The 13,374-nt window shown below is 42.6% G+C and overlaps 1 protein-coding gene across 1 annotated transcript in view; it reads right to left on the bottom strand.

Annotated features, from left to right (window-relative positions):
* DHRSX (dehydrogenase/reductase (SDR family) X-linked) overlaps positions 1 to 13,374 on the bottom strand; it is a 134,378-nt gene that overhangs the window by 26,050 nt on the left and 94,954 nt on the right. Inside the window, exon 5 of the mRNA XM_009889442.1 lies at positions 5,268 to 5,475. Coding sequence (XP_009887744.1) covers positions 5,268 to 5,475 — 208 coding nt within the window. The remainder of the gene's footprint in view (positions 1 to 5,267; positions 5,476 to 13,374) is intronic.

Below are 13,374 nucleotides of genomic sequence, written 5' to 3' on the forward strand. Positions count from 1 at the left end.
CGGCAAACTTGCTGAGGGTGCACTCGACCCCACTGTCCATGTCCACGACAAAGATGTTGAATAGTACAGGTCCCAGTACCGGCCCCTGAGGAACGCCACTCGTCACTGCTCTCCACTTGGACATCGAGCCGTTGACTGCAACTCTTTGAGTGTAACCATCCAGCCAGTTCTTTATCCACTGAATGGTCCATTTGTCGAATCCATGTCTCTTCAATTTAGAGACCAGGATATCGAGTGGGATGGTGCACAAGTCCAGGTAGATGACATCAGTTGATCTTCCCTTGTCCACGGCCACTGTAAGCCCTTCATAGAAGGCCACCAAATTTGTCAGGCATGACTTGCCCTTGGTGAAGCCATGCTGGCTATCACCAATCACCTCCTTGATTTCTATGTGCCTCAGAAGAGTTTCCAGGAGGATCTGCTCCATGATCTTGCCAGGCACAGAGGTGAGACTGACTGGCCTGTAGTTCCCTGGGTCTTCCTTCTTTCCCTTTTTGAAAATAGGGGTTATGTTTCCCCTTTTCCAGTCGGCAGGAACCTTGCCAGACCGCCACGACTTCTCAAATATGATGGCTAGTGGCTTAGAGACTTCATCTGCCAGGTCCCTCAGGACCTGATCCTAATTAGGACAGATACAAAACACTCCACAGTCCTAAGCCTTCTTATTTAGCAATTAGAATAGATAAAGCAGCCAAGCTGCATCTGCATACCCCATAACAGGCAGGACCTGGGTGCCTACCCAAGTCCAGGGACTGACATCGAAGAGAAATACCCAGATCACGGGGATGTGATGGCTCAAAGGTGGATTGCTCATTACTTTTCACAGGTGGGTCCCTCCATCTTTCCCCCTAGAATTGTTCTATGGCTGCACGAATAACCAAATATTTATCAGATGGGAGAAAAGAAGCCCTATGGCTCTGAAGCTTAAATCCTGTACAAAAATGGGACCTGTTACTGGAGTAACGTGGATCGTTTCCTTCTCTCTGATTTTGACCAGAATCCTAATTTTGATCTGAAAAGCCTTTTGTAAAAATTAACCACAAATGACATGTTTCTGTAAGGAGTTTTCATTTTGTGAGAAAATTCCAGACTAGCTTTAAGTGAGGACCACACACTCACATGGGCCAGAGATGGTGATGCTGATGAATTGTTGCTTTCAGCTGTAGAATTTAATTATTCTCGTTCTGTACAGCTGGCGTTATTGTATGGTGATGTGTTTGTCTTCTGACACCTTGGGGGGGAGGATTAAATGAATTTTCTACATTCACAGTGCCAAAGGGACAGTTTGAATAAGAAATGCTGCAATAAGACCTGCATGACTATGTCCTCTGGCATGAATGATGAATCCAGGTTCTTTAGATCTTGTTTTCTAGCTGTACTTACAGATGGGAAGCATTTCTTTAAAAATATTATAGGAAAATTACACTGAAGTTAAGCCTATTTTGACAGATGAAAGAAATGAACTAGTTTATATCAGCTGATTTCTAGCCTGTGTTGCTGAAGCCTTTTCCTTCACTTTTACAGGCCGCTGGGGTCACTAATCCTACTCATTTTCAGTTTGTCAGTCAATAATCACTTACATAGCACTATGTCTTTGGAAATGACAGCTGAGACAAGATCTGATGCACAGTATTTTTTTCATGATGGCTTCCTAACTACCAATCTGAGGTGGCTGAAAGGACCAACAATTCTATATCTGATAATGACATGTTCGCCAAGCTTGTCATAAAGAAGGTTTGGGGGAAATTTACAACATTGCTGTGTGGGAAATGTCTCTACTTCAATGGCACAATGAAGTCGTACGAAGCAGGACAGCCCCTGCCATTGCACATTAACGAAAGTCAGCATTTCTTTTTTGCTTCAAGGCATTTTAATTGTATCACGAGCAGAGGCCATCTGGCTTAAGAATGAATATTCAGTATCTGTAGCTGAAGCAGAAATACTTCAGAGGGAAATGGTACCTTCCCGTCTTCCAGCTTGGACAGTACCCATCACTAAAACTGGTGTATTGCACAGTTGGCTGAATTGCAATTCAATGCCCGATGAACGTCTTTTTAGGCTATTATTATCTTATTAATTAGTTATTGTTTACTGGTTTGGACTTTCTCTTCAAAAAGAAGATCACTTTATGTTAAAAATTCCTGAGGGATAACATATTTCACCGCACTCTGCAAAGGACTATGACAGTTCGTCAGCTTTTATTTACTGAGAAGTCATAGGGATAGAAATCAATTTATTTTTTGAGGAACAAACATAATTTCTCTCTTGTGTGTGACAGGTGCAACCCTGTTTATTAAAAATGTAGAGAAAACATTTGCAAAACCAAAATTTAAAGAACAACTATTGCAGCAGACAATAACGTTCCTGAGAAAGAATCGAGCTGAGAAAGAGTGAAACCATCACTTCTAAAGGGCAGGCATTTGTTTCACAATTTTTATGACTGTGACCGGATCCTTTAGCTTGGCCTATCTTATTTCTATATGGGTGCCTCTCACTGCGGCTTGTTGGGAAAAAAAAACAACCCTAAACTGATTTGGCAGAGATTTTTCTGAGCTACGTATGAAGACCAGAAGACAATGTTTCACAGCACTGAGAAACTCAAGCTGTTAATACTTTGAGTAAATTATAGGTACGTACCATGGCCTATTTGCGAGACTGTAGGTTTATTTGCTTAAGTACCTAAATATCTCGAGGCAGCTCTGAGGCGGATGTTGAGCCGACAGCCTTGTCTGCCACACTGAGACGCCTCAAATTTGAACAGCCCAGCGAGAGTGGGGGCCAAGCTGCAATTCCTAGGACGTATTTGACTTGAATGCAACAGGGAGCAGTGTCGGTGGAAATGCATTTAAAGGTAGTGGAGGCTCTGCCACAATATTTTGGAATTAAATCAAACAAGATGTTGACTTTCTCCTGAGGGAATGTGATGTGATAAATCCGTGATGCATTTCCCCACCAGAGCTATCTGGGCTGTGTTGGCTCTCATGAGTGCCAGGTTGCAGTGGGTGAAGCAATTTCCTGCACGCATTTAGAAACCCCTTTGGAATACTTCAGGGTGATAAAAGTTAGTTGAGCCAATATGATTAGGGAGCTATCACCTCATTTTCACTGCATTACTGCCATAATCCTAGAAAGAAGATTCATATACATGTGCTCAGGAATGAAATTCCAGGGGAGGAGAAATCCATAATACCAGCTATCAGCTATTATTATCAGACAACTGAATTTTCTTGCGCTTGCTTTCCTATTTTTCTCTGGGGAAATTTACCCAAGTGCACGAGACCAACACAAGACCCAGCCAGGCCTGAATGCCGGATACTGCAGCACTCGGTGCAGTGCTACTGAAATCGCCAAGCAGGCTTTCAACGTGACCTTGCCGTGGAGCTAAACGTTGCCTTGTGATGCAGTTCTGCCAGAGCTGAACGGGGCGCACCTATGTGATGAAGTGCTCCTGAATGTGAGAAAGGAAGGCAAAGTCAATCCTGAACACATAAACATATCTTAAGCAATAAGCAAAGCTCAGAAGTCTCAGGCAAGATGGGAAGAGTGATAGTAAGAGTTCCCCTCTCCTTTGGTTTGTAGGAAAAACACATTGACTGTTATATAAAAACGTGTAAATCTCAACCTTGACAACTGAAGCATTCAGTTATCCAAACCTGAAGTAACTCTGATTCAATAAACCACTGATGCATTTGCTTTTCAGGCAGAACACACATTGCGCTTCCATGCAAGTCAGTATATCTGTCCATCACCCGTTGTAAGGCAGAATCCCTTTAGAGCGGTATCTCATCTAAAGAATAGGAACTTACCAGGAACTATCGGCGACATTACTGAGCTGTAAGTATGAGACTCCCTCCTGTGATAAATCCAAACTTCTTTTATGTGCGTTCAGTGACATCCCATTCAGTGTCTAAACGTGGCCAGTATAATACAAAAACGTCTCCCTGGGCACAGCAATAACACTGAATTCTCACCCTCAGACACAGAAATTTTGTCAGAATTTTGTGGCTGTAGAGGAAACACTGAGCACAACCTAAACACCTACACGAAACTGTTATGTTAGCAAGGTGAAGTAAGTCCAATGAAAAAACACGACGGCCCAAGACTGATACTTAAAATGGCAATCACAAAAGGCAAAACAAGTTTAACATACACTGGCAAAGCTGCATTCTACTTCTTTAAGAATGCATTACATATTATGAGCATTCCTATTACAATTTTATTGCAATATTCAAGGTGTACTCAGAAGATACTATTATTTTTTTTAAATATGGGTTTATTTGTTTGCATCTTATTTTACAGCCACTCTTCCAGCCTCCAGTTTCGTTTCTAAAATTAAAGCTAGTGATATTTCCATATCAAAGTTTAAAATTAATTTGCTTTGTGGGACATGCCCCTTGATCTAAAATACTTCATTTTAATTAGGACATTTAATTTTCTCTAATGGAATCAGGTTCCATTCACTTAATCCAAAACTACTTTCTGAAAAAGCAGTACATTTTCTCAGCACAAGTCCTCCTAAGGCTGGTCTGCATGAGGAGATTGCACCTACGCAGCTAAACTGATTTCAGATTGATCTAGTTACACCACTACAAAACATTACTAAAGTTAACCCTAACTGGGTCTGCCCCACTTCTGGATTGGTTTTATCAAACAGCCTTAAGTTTCCTAATGCAGACCAGGAACAGATAATAGAAAATCTGGTACCATTACAATTATGTGTTAGGATGAAAAAGCTAAATGAAAATTGTCCCTCCTCTCAGAGCACAAGTGCTTGGGCCTGCCCAGCCTGGAGTATGGTGACTTCCCACCACCATTTTTGTACAGCCTCCTTCTTCCCTTTGCCCTCTTCTCTATAATGTGTTGCATATGTGTAGACCGTGCCAGATCATGTCTGCTTCTCATTAAGAGGACACACAAGACATTTCTGAGGAACACTTTGCATATTCTGGCTTCATGTTAGGATGATGTTCTGCTCCCATGCACGCACAAAGGCACAAGGATAGATCAGGGCAGAGATAATCAGTGCATGGGCACAGACAGTGAAAGGCATTCCCTTCCCTTACTGTGAGAGCTCACTCCCTCCATTTAAAATAAGTGTTTGTTCTGGAGAAGGCCTATCTTTATCAATTTTGTACATCTCATCAGCACAGAGAAATGCAATAAATACCATACATTATGATAAACTCCCAAACACCTTCAGCTCTGTGCTGACTACAGCTCTCAAAATGCAGGGGCATGGCAACAAAATGATTAAAAAAACTGCATACCTTGAAAAATAGCCAGGCTGTCATCCATTTGGCCACTTTTATAACCCAAAAGACATGTTTGTAGAGCTCAGTATTCACTACTCCCGGGTCTACTACATTAGCAGTCACATGGCTTCCATTTGCAGTCAGAAGATGCTGTAGTCGATAGGTAAATAACACAAGGGCAAGTTTGCTTTGGGCATAGGCTCCATGGGGTGAATACGAACATCTGTATACAGGAGAGAAAGAGAGAGGGAGATGCACATAAAAATAATCAGAAGGAAAACAGAATTGCACAAACATCAAACGTACTACATTTTGCAATATCCAGCAAACAAACAGCTATACATTGAGTCGGCACAAGAAATAGCTTATCACTGGTAGGCGTGTTGTTTCCTGAAGTTCTGGTGATTATTCCGTCAGACACCAAGTCTGGTTTATGGCAGGAAAAAAATTCAAAATTAAATTACATGGTACCTGCCAGAATGTCTCTGTTAAACTATTTGAACTAGAAATGCTGAGGCACCAATCTCCAGGATATCATCACCTAGAGGCCCTCAAACTACTCTCCCCTTCCTCACTGCCCTCTTCCCACACATACATACCCTGTCCCCACCCAGTAAATCCATGCCTGATCATACTACTCCTGGTTATTAGTATTTGTATTGCATCAGGACCTACTAATTTCTGATGAAGGCTCCTGTGTTGGGCACAGTACAGATGAGTAAGGCAATCATTGCAGCTGGCCCAGTGACACACCAGATTACGCACAGCTAAAGAGATGGATAAAAAGATGGGGCAAGGAGAGCAGCTGCAAGTGTAACCACAGTTATGTCATATACCGCCTTTAGAGCAAAGATGGCTGGCTGGGTTTGTGACAAACAGGAGGTGCGACAAAGGCACACAAGTACTGGGAGTTATGGCAAAACACTACCTGTTGAGACTCCTGTGCACCTCTCTCATCTGGATGCTGAATCTGCCTTTCTTTCAGGTCAAACTTTCTAGAAACTGCTGATTAGTTGGTTTCACTGCATGTAGGCAACAGTATTTTTTTTAAATAAGTAGGCTAGTTCCAGGCAAATTAGCAGGTATGTCACTTAGAACACTCCTCCTGACTGGGCCTCAGCATCACTTCCACAAATTCCTATGCCATGACAATTCACTCTTGTAATTACTACAGTCTCTCATCTAACCTTTTTTTGTGCTTAGCAGCACCAAAGGTAATTCCTGCCATTACAGACAGCTCATCGGCAAAGCAGGCAGGAGCTTAAAGCAACGGGCTCCTGGGTGCAGCAAAACAGCTTTGGTCCCCATCCCCTGTGCCTCTGCCAGAGCAAGGGGAAGCGGCGCTGCTCGCTGCTGCAGCTGCCAATGTGGAGCCAGGGGTTAGTGGGGCAGCAGCTGCTGCTGGTGGTGGGAGGTAGAGGGGCACCCACCCAGGAGCAGATCTCTCTTTCCCAGCTCTCTCCTTCCCTCTAGTTGTTGTCCTGCCTCTCTGACAGCTGCACCTACAGCTCCATCCTCTACACCTTCACCCAGGCTGGGGATGTTCCTGCTCTGCTGAAAAGCCTGCCTTCGGTTTTCTGTAGCTGCTACTATGTGCAAGGTCTTTATTTTGAATGAATAGCAAATATGTCTCAGAGTTCTTTTTGCTATCTCATGCTTGTTGAATACTTTATTTATAATATCCTGTACACTTCACCACAGAAAGCCCTGGATGCCAGCAAACAGACTCTCTGCAGAGGTATAAGGCTATTGAGGCAATTTAGCTGTTCATGTTATCTGAATGGACTCAGAAAGTTGGAGACACAATGGTAAATCCTACAGCTCAGCTACAGGAAGTAAAAGACAACAACACTGAATCTCCAGTGCATCTCTTTTTTTTTTTTCCTTCTTATTTTTCCCTGCTCTATTCTCGTTGAAGCAAATCACAAACAAACAGGCTACAAAAGCATTATATAAATTGAGAAAGAATAAAAAAGGACAGCTGATCATAAACAGCCCTTGCACCAACCAGCGGCCCAAGCTGTAACGTTGGATAACGTAGCTCCATCATCATAAAGATATCACCTGCGCCTCAGGGTAAAATGGGCTATTTTAAGAATAAAGAACAATCACTGCATGAATATAAAAGTGACTTGGCATTAGTCAGGAAATTGCAGTTACATTTTAAATTCAGTAACGTCCGTGCTCTGATCTGAGACACTCAAAATGTCACCTTATGCTTCATGCATATTTCAATCCTTTTAACTTGAAGGACCGGATCCTCAGCTGCTACAAGCTTCCCTTGCGCAGCCGTGTGGGGCAGAGCTCACACCACCCATGGGAAGAGGCACTCATCCGAAGCCGCCTCTGGCAGCCAGCTGGCAGCCAACCCTGGCACTTCTCCATCAGTGCCACCATTCCCCCACTGGTGGAGAACGCAAGCTGGGGCACGGGACAAGCTTCCCGAGTTGAATTAGATTGATCTTGTCTGGCAAGCAGCTGGCAGGGAAGCAGGGACTACTCTGACTTGTTCTGCCTGGGTCTAGTCTGGCCTTCAGTAACCTCCAGATGCCAGGCAGGAGGACGGTGAACGCTCCCCATGACTTCCCATTCCCACATTTTGTGCGAGTGCTGTTTTGACTCACCTTGTGGCAATGAAGCATGAACTACAAGGGCCGGATCCTCAAAAGCCTTGTACTTTGCATAGATATCTATGTCAGAGAAACACGAGTGCTGAGAAGATATAAAAAGCTATCCAATCAGCGGGGAAGCCTTTTATATCACAGTGCAGAGATGCAAATGATTTGCAAGGCAGCGGGGCATCAGACTTCAATAACATACTATAGATATGAAGGATATAAAATTGGATACACAGAGCAGTCACTTTTGGCAGAACCCCTGCAATGATTACCTGCCCTCTTCCCATTTTGTCTTTGTGTACTTTTTGCTTTCCAGGAATTTGACAACAATGGACTACGTAAAACAGAGGAATAACCTGTGACACAAAACTGACAAGGATTTTCATTGAACAACGGTTTTGTTTGTGAGACCCCAACTTATTAGAATCATGTTGTTTAAATGCCATGTTGGAAAAAAAATCAACACTGTTTACTTGATTTCATTACATCCAGTCTTGACTTTTTGCATTAGAAAAATAGGAGCACATAGGCTCTTATACCTATACCATGACTGCATCTCCTATGCACATACATGTAGAATCACAGGATGGTTTGGGTTAGAAGGGACCTTTAAAGATCATCTAGTCCAACCCCCCTGCCATGGGCAAAGACGTCTTCCACCAGACCAGGTTGCTCAAAGCCCCATCCGACCCGGCCTTGAACACCTCCAGGGATGGGGCATCCACAACTTCTTTGGGCAACCTGTTCTAGTGTCTCCCCACCCCCATCGTTAAAAATTTTTTTCCTTATGTCCAATCTAAGTCTACCCTCTTTCAGTTTAAAAACATAAAATGTATTGCTCTTACACATGGAATTATCTGGCTTTAAAGCCTATGCATTTAAATCTAGCCTCTCTTGGCACTCTATGCTCTGTATATACATTTTCTACACTAATGAAAGTATAATTGTATACTAAATAAAATAATATTGAGATTATGCATTTTCACATTGCTTTCATTTTCTGAAGCCTCTAAAAGCTTTCTGAAATGAAAGTGCATACAAGAGGCCAACCAGCCCAAAGCAGAACACAGCTTACCAGCAAACTGTGCTGGCACACCAGTGCATGCAAGATGCCTGTGACACTTGGACCCTTGAGGACACAGGGTATCATCGCTTCACAGCAAGGTGGGCAGACTCTGAAGCAGAGAAACTCTAACTCCTAACTAGGTGGCCAGCGAGGCAAAAGACTGCTAGCTCCCAGCACTCAGTGGCACGCTGGCCAGTTGGCTAGAGAGCTGGGAGTTACTGGTGTTGGACTGCCCAGGGATCCATCCTAAAAAATAGTGCCCATCAGGCTCAAGCTACGCCAGACAGCACGTGCTGTGGTATGGCAAGCCTGTGCATGGTCAGCAGCTAGAACAAGCAGAGCAAGGACCCGGTGGGAAGAAGTCCAGTGGGAAGGAGTGGTGTGCCTGGCATCAGTAGCTGGGAGAAGTTCATGCTCACCCACTCATTTCAGTGGGGCTCTCTGTGGAGCACTGTTCCTACCACAGAAAACAGTCTCCTCTGGGGGATGCCCCTCCGTATCATTTTGCCAAGTCGGTGCTGATAATATGGGGCAATGCACAACTCACTAAATGGAAACTACAGGAGGAGTTAAGGCTGACAGAATTTAATTAGCTGCTTTGAAATCCGGCCAAGAGAGCAGCAACATACAAGACCTTATCCTTCTTTTTAAAAGAATGTTTTATTGATTCTATACTGATGAATAAAGGAACAGGATAAGGCAGGCTATGCACTTTCTGTTCAATTAATTTTTAGCAAAAATTCTTATTTTTGGCTTAAGATTTTTTGAAACATAGACTGACAAGTTTGAATTGTCATTACAAAAATTAGGGAGAAGAAGAGGAAGGGATTGTTTTGTATTCTTGCCAAAACAAAATAAGTAAGTATTCAATTCTGGAGTGACTGAGTGCCTGCCTTATGGTTTCCTGATTTTTTAATTTTATTTTATTAATTTATTTTTTTTTTTACACCAGAAGCTGATTTTACAACTCATCTCCATCGTGCTGTCTCCAGCAGCAGTCTTGCTAGCAGGCTAGGCCAATGTATTTGTAAAAAGTAACGAGAAGACAAATTTCAAACCAGAGCCTGCAGTGGCTAATTAGGTGTTTAAATATGGACTCAGCTGCTATCCAAGTCTGAAAACTGGGTCCATGTTTAGCACCTCCTTTGGCAGCCAGTACTCTGGTTTCTTTTCCACCTAGCTTTAGTCGGTCTGCGTTCAGTAGAGGTCTCCCATTTATGTCCACTGAGACAGTGCTCAGCGAAGAGCAGCTCAAGGTACCCACTGGGTAATAGGGGAAACAAAATTGCTGCTCAGCACAGACCACTTCCTTCACACCTCCTGCGCACAGGCTCTCACTCTGCTCTCGGCTTTTTCTTTTCCATTAACAGTGGCTTTTGTGTTATGTGCACAAGTAGAGGAAGCGGATACACCCTGACCGAAAGAAGGGTGCAGTGACAGGACCCTTTCCCTTCCCCACCGCGTCTTGCTTCAACAAAAGGCTCAGAGAACCTGTGACCATACTGACCGACACACATTTAACCTGGCCAGTGCTAGCAGTGAAGTTTTCCTGACGTAGATCTCTTTCACACTGCACTTGCCTGGCACATGTCATCCTCCCCTCACCCATCACAACGCTCCCCAATTTCCAGTGTGTTAATTTGCCTGGAAGGCAGAGTGCGCCAAGATCAAACTGCAGAACAACACGATTGCTATGTGTTCCATTAAAAAACAAGTGATGCAAAACGTGGGTGACATGCTGGGGTTTTTAATGAAAGGCCACACAAAATTTCAATATATGCCTTAGGATGAATCAGTGAATTAAGCAAAACACAGACTTGCTGTATTAAAATGACTAAAGTTTCCTAATGATGTATGTATTAATCTCGCAATACATCATCACCATTGCTTAGTCAAGAATATAAAAGACTATTATTAAACACTCATGAAGCTTTCACAGTCTTAAATTTTCTTTCCCCAGGGAATACAGTGCAAGATTTTTCAAGATTGTGATGGATTTTGCAGTATATTTTGAAGCAGCTACAGAAATATATTGCAGAATATAGGTCTATCCTTCCTGGTTATCATAAGCAGATTCTCTCTCTCTTTCTGTGATAAGCCAAAGCCTGAGTCCTAAATGTTGCTTATTAGATTTAAGCAGACTTCCTGACAGTGCTACATATATTTATCCCATGAACACATTTGCTGAGTCTCATCAGTTGTGATATTTCCCTCAGTACAAAAAAAAAAAACCCAACAAAACAAAACAAAACAAAAAACAGCCCCACAGATGGAAAATAAAGGGATGTAGAAAAGACCAAGTCAGAGAAATTAGAATATGTGTATTACCACTGAAAACTGCCAGTTGAAAGAAACAAGCATATGCATTAGTAAAGCAAAACTAAAATCTAAAGTGTTAATGCATCTACTCATTCAGATTTTGTTGCAGTTTAGTACAGTAGCTGTCCTGTTACCATCTACTACTATAGGCTACTGTATAGTCACACATTTCACACACATGCCTGGGTACTTTGGGTGTTCACTGAATAACTACACTCCTTCACGTACATTTCCTTCATGTACCTGGCATGCAATAAAAAAAAAAATATATGTATATATACACATATAACAGTCAAGGTGGCCATAGCATACCCCATGTATTTGAACTGGAATACACTGGTAGCTGTAATTTGAGCAAATAAGGACTCAAGCATCAGGGACTCCTGCAGTGCCCCCATGACCCTGTGATGGACGTGTCGGACAGGCAGGCTACAAGACTGATAAATGACATTAGTAGCTCTACGCAAGCTGAAAAACAAACCCTTCAGGTCCTAGCTGGTGGCACCAGGGTTACTTAAGAGCCAGAGGCCAGTGGCATTTTCAGAGCAGCCCACCTTGCCCTTCATTCCCACCCATGGACAAAGACCGACCATGTCTCAGAGCTTCCCCCCCTCCCCGCAGTGGGCCCCTCGGTGCCACATGCTGTTCATGCACAGCTCTGGCCAAAACTGGTCTTCCTCTGAAATCTTTCAACAGGGGTAAAACAGCATTTTTCTTCTTAAACTTAGAGGATAAGCATAAGGGTAGAAGCTCAGAGCTGGCAGATGCGCTCTGTCTCTCTAAAAGGCAAAATGGTGATGGTCTCAGTAGCTGACTTCTCTGCCAGTCAGTAACTCCTGCCTTGTGCTTAATCCACAATTCAATAGAAGCCACAAGCTGGAAGCTGGGTTGTGGGTTTTTTTTTAAAGCCACGCTTCCCAATTTTCAGCACTTCACTGTATAAATACATAGCAGCCAGTGACTAGTCCCTTGTTATAGCCTGTAGGAAATGCAGAGGGAACAAAACTTGCTGTCTTTGAAAGACTACATTTAGTGAAGGAAGGTCTTTATTATAAAAATATTTATGAAAGGCAAAATAAGCAGGGGCTTGTCATCCTGGGCATTACTGTCAACCAGATGGAATCAATGAATCATTTTTCATTTGGCTGATCGCTCCTCCTAATGGCAGGAGGTGAGATGTCAAGAGTCCTCCTGCTCTACTGATTGCCTTGCTGTGTGCAGCTCTATTGCTGTGTGCTCAGCACAGTTGTCAAATGTATGAAACACAGACTCAAAGGCTGGTCTTCCCAAAGTCTCACCAGACTCAGTATGTAAAAAAAAAAAAGTTTAATTTTTCTGGTTTTGTACAACCGATGTTAATTTCAAATGTTTTTGATGATTTTAAATATCGACGGCAAGTTCAAGTTGCAATTACTGTAATTCCATTCTCCCAGGAAATATATCTCTTTATAAAGAATAATACAAATTGGCTCTTCTGAAGCATCATTTTTCTACAGTCAGTTGATATGATGCAGTGTTAAGTACTTACTAATATCTGAAGTGGTATTTGAGTATAATGGTATCCCTTCATTTAATTAAAATCTCCATCAAATAAATGAATGAGTAAATAAATAGAAGCAAGCAAGGTTTTGCATTGCTGTAGCCAAGAAACAGATCAAGGCTTCAAGACCTACATTCTTTGTCCTCGTGACCCTTTTGAGTGATGGGTAAACATGGTCACATATCATTTCATATTATCTCTTGGATAATCTGGATCTCAGGTTATTGAAGATTGTCACACATCTTTTAACATTATCTCTGGGATTATACCAAGAAGAGCTCTGAGGCATTCTCCACCCGCTTGTGGAAAGCTTCCTAACTCTCCTGCAATAGTGCTTTTAGTTGAAGGAAGCAATGGGTCTTCTTATAGTTTCTTCCTTTCCACCAGAAAGCATACGGGGCAATAAAATGGCCCGGTAATAACCTGAACAATCCCAAATCTTATTTCTGTTTTGATAAAACCATCTTAAAACTGCTGTAGACTTTTGCAGATCAGCTGCAGATTCTGGGCTTTCCGTTCTGAGACTGAAATGGAACTGTAGGGTCTGGTTATGCATAATAAAGTGCTGCCATTTCAAAT

This window comes from Charadrius vociferus, unplaced genomic scaffold (assembly GCF_000708025.1).
Source record: "Charadrius vociferus isolate BGI_N301 unplaced genomic scaffold, ASM70802v2 scaffold26, whole genome shotgun sequence".
NCBI classification, from domain to species: domain Eukaryota; kingdom Metazoa; phylum Chordata; class Aves; order Charadriiformes; family Charadriidae; genus Charadrius; species Charadrius vociferus.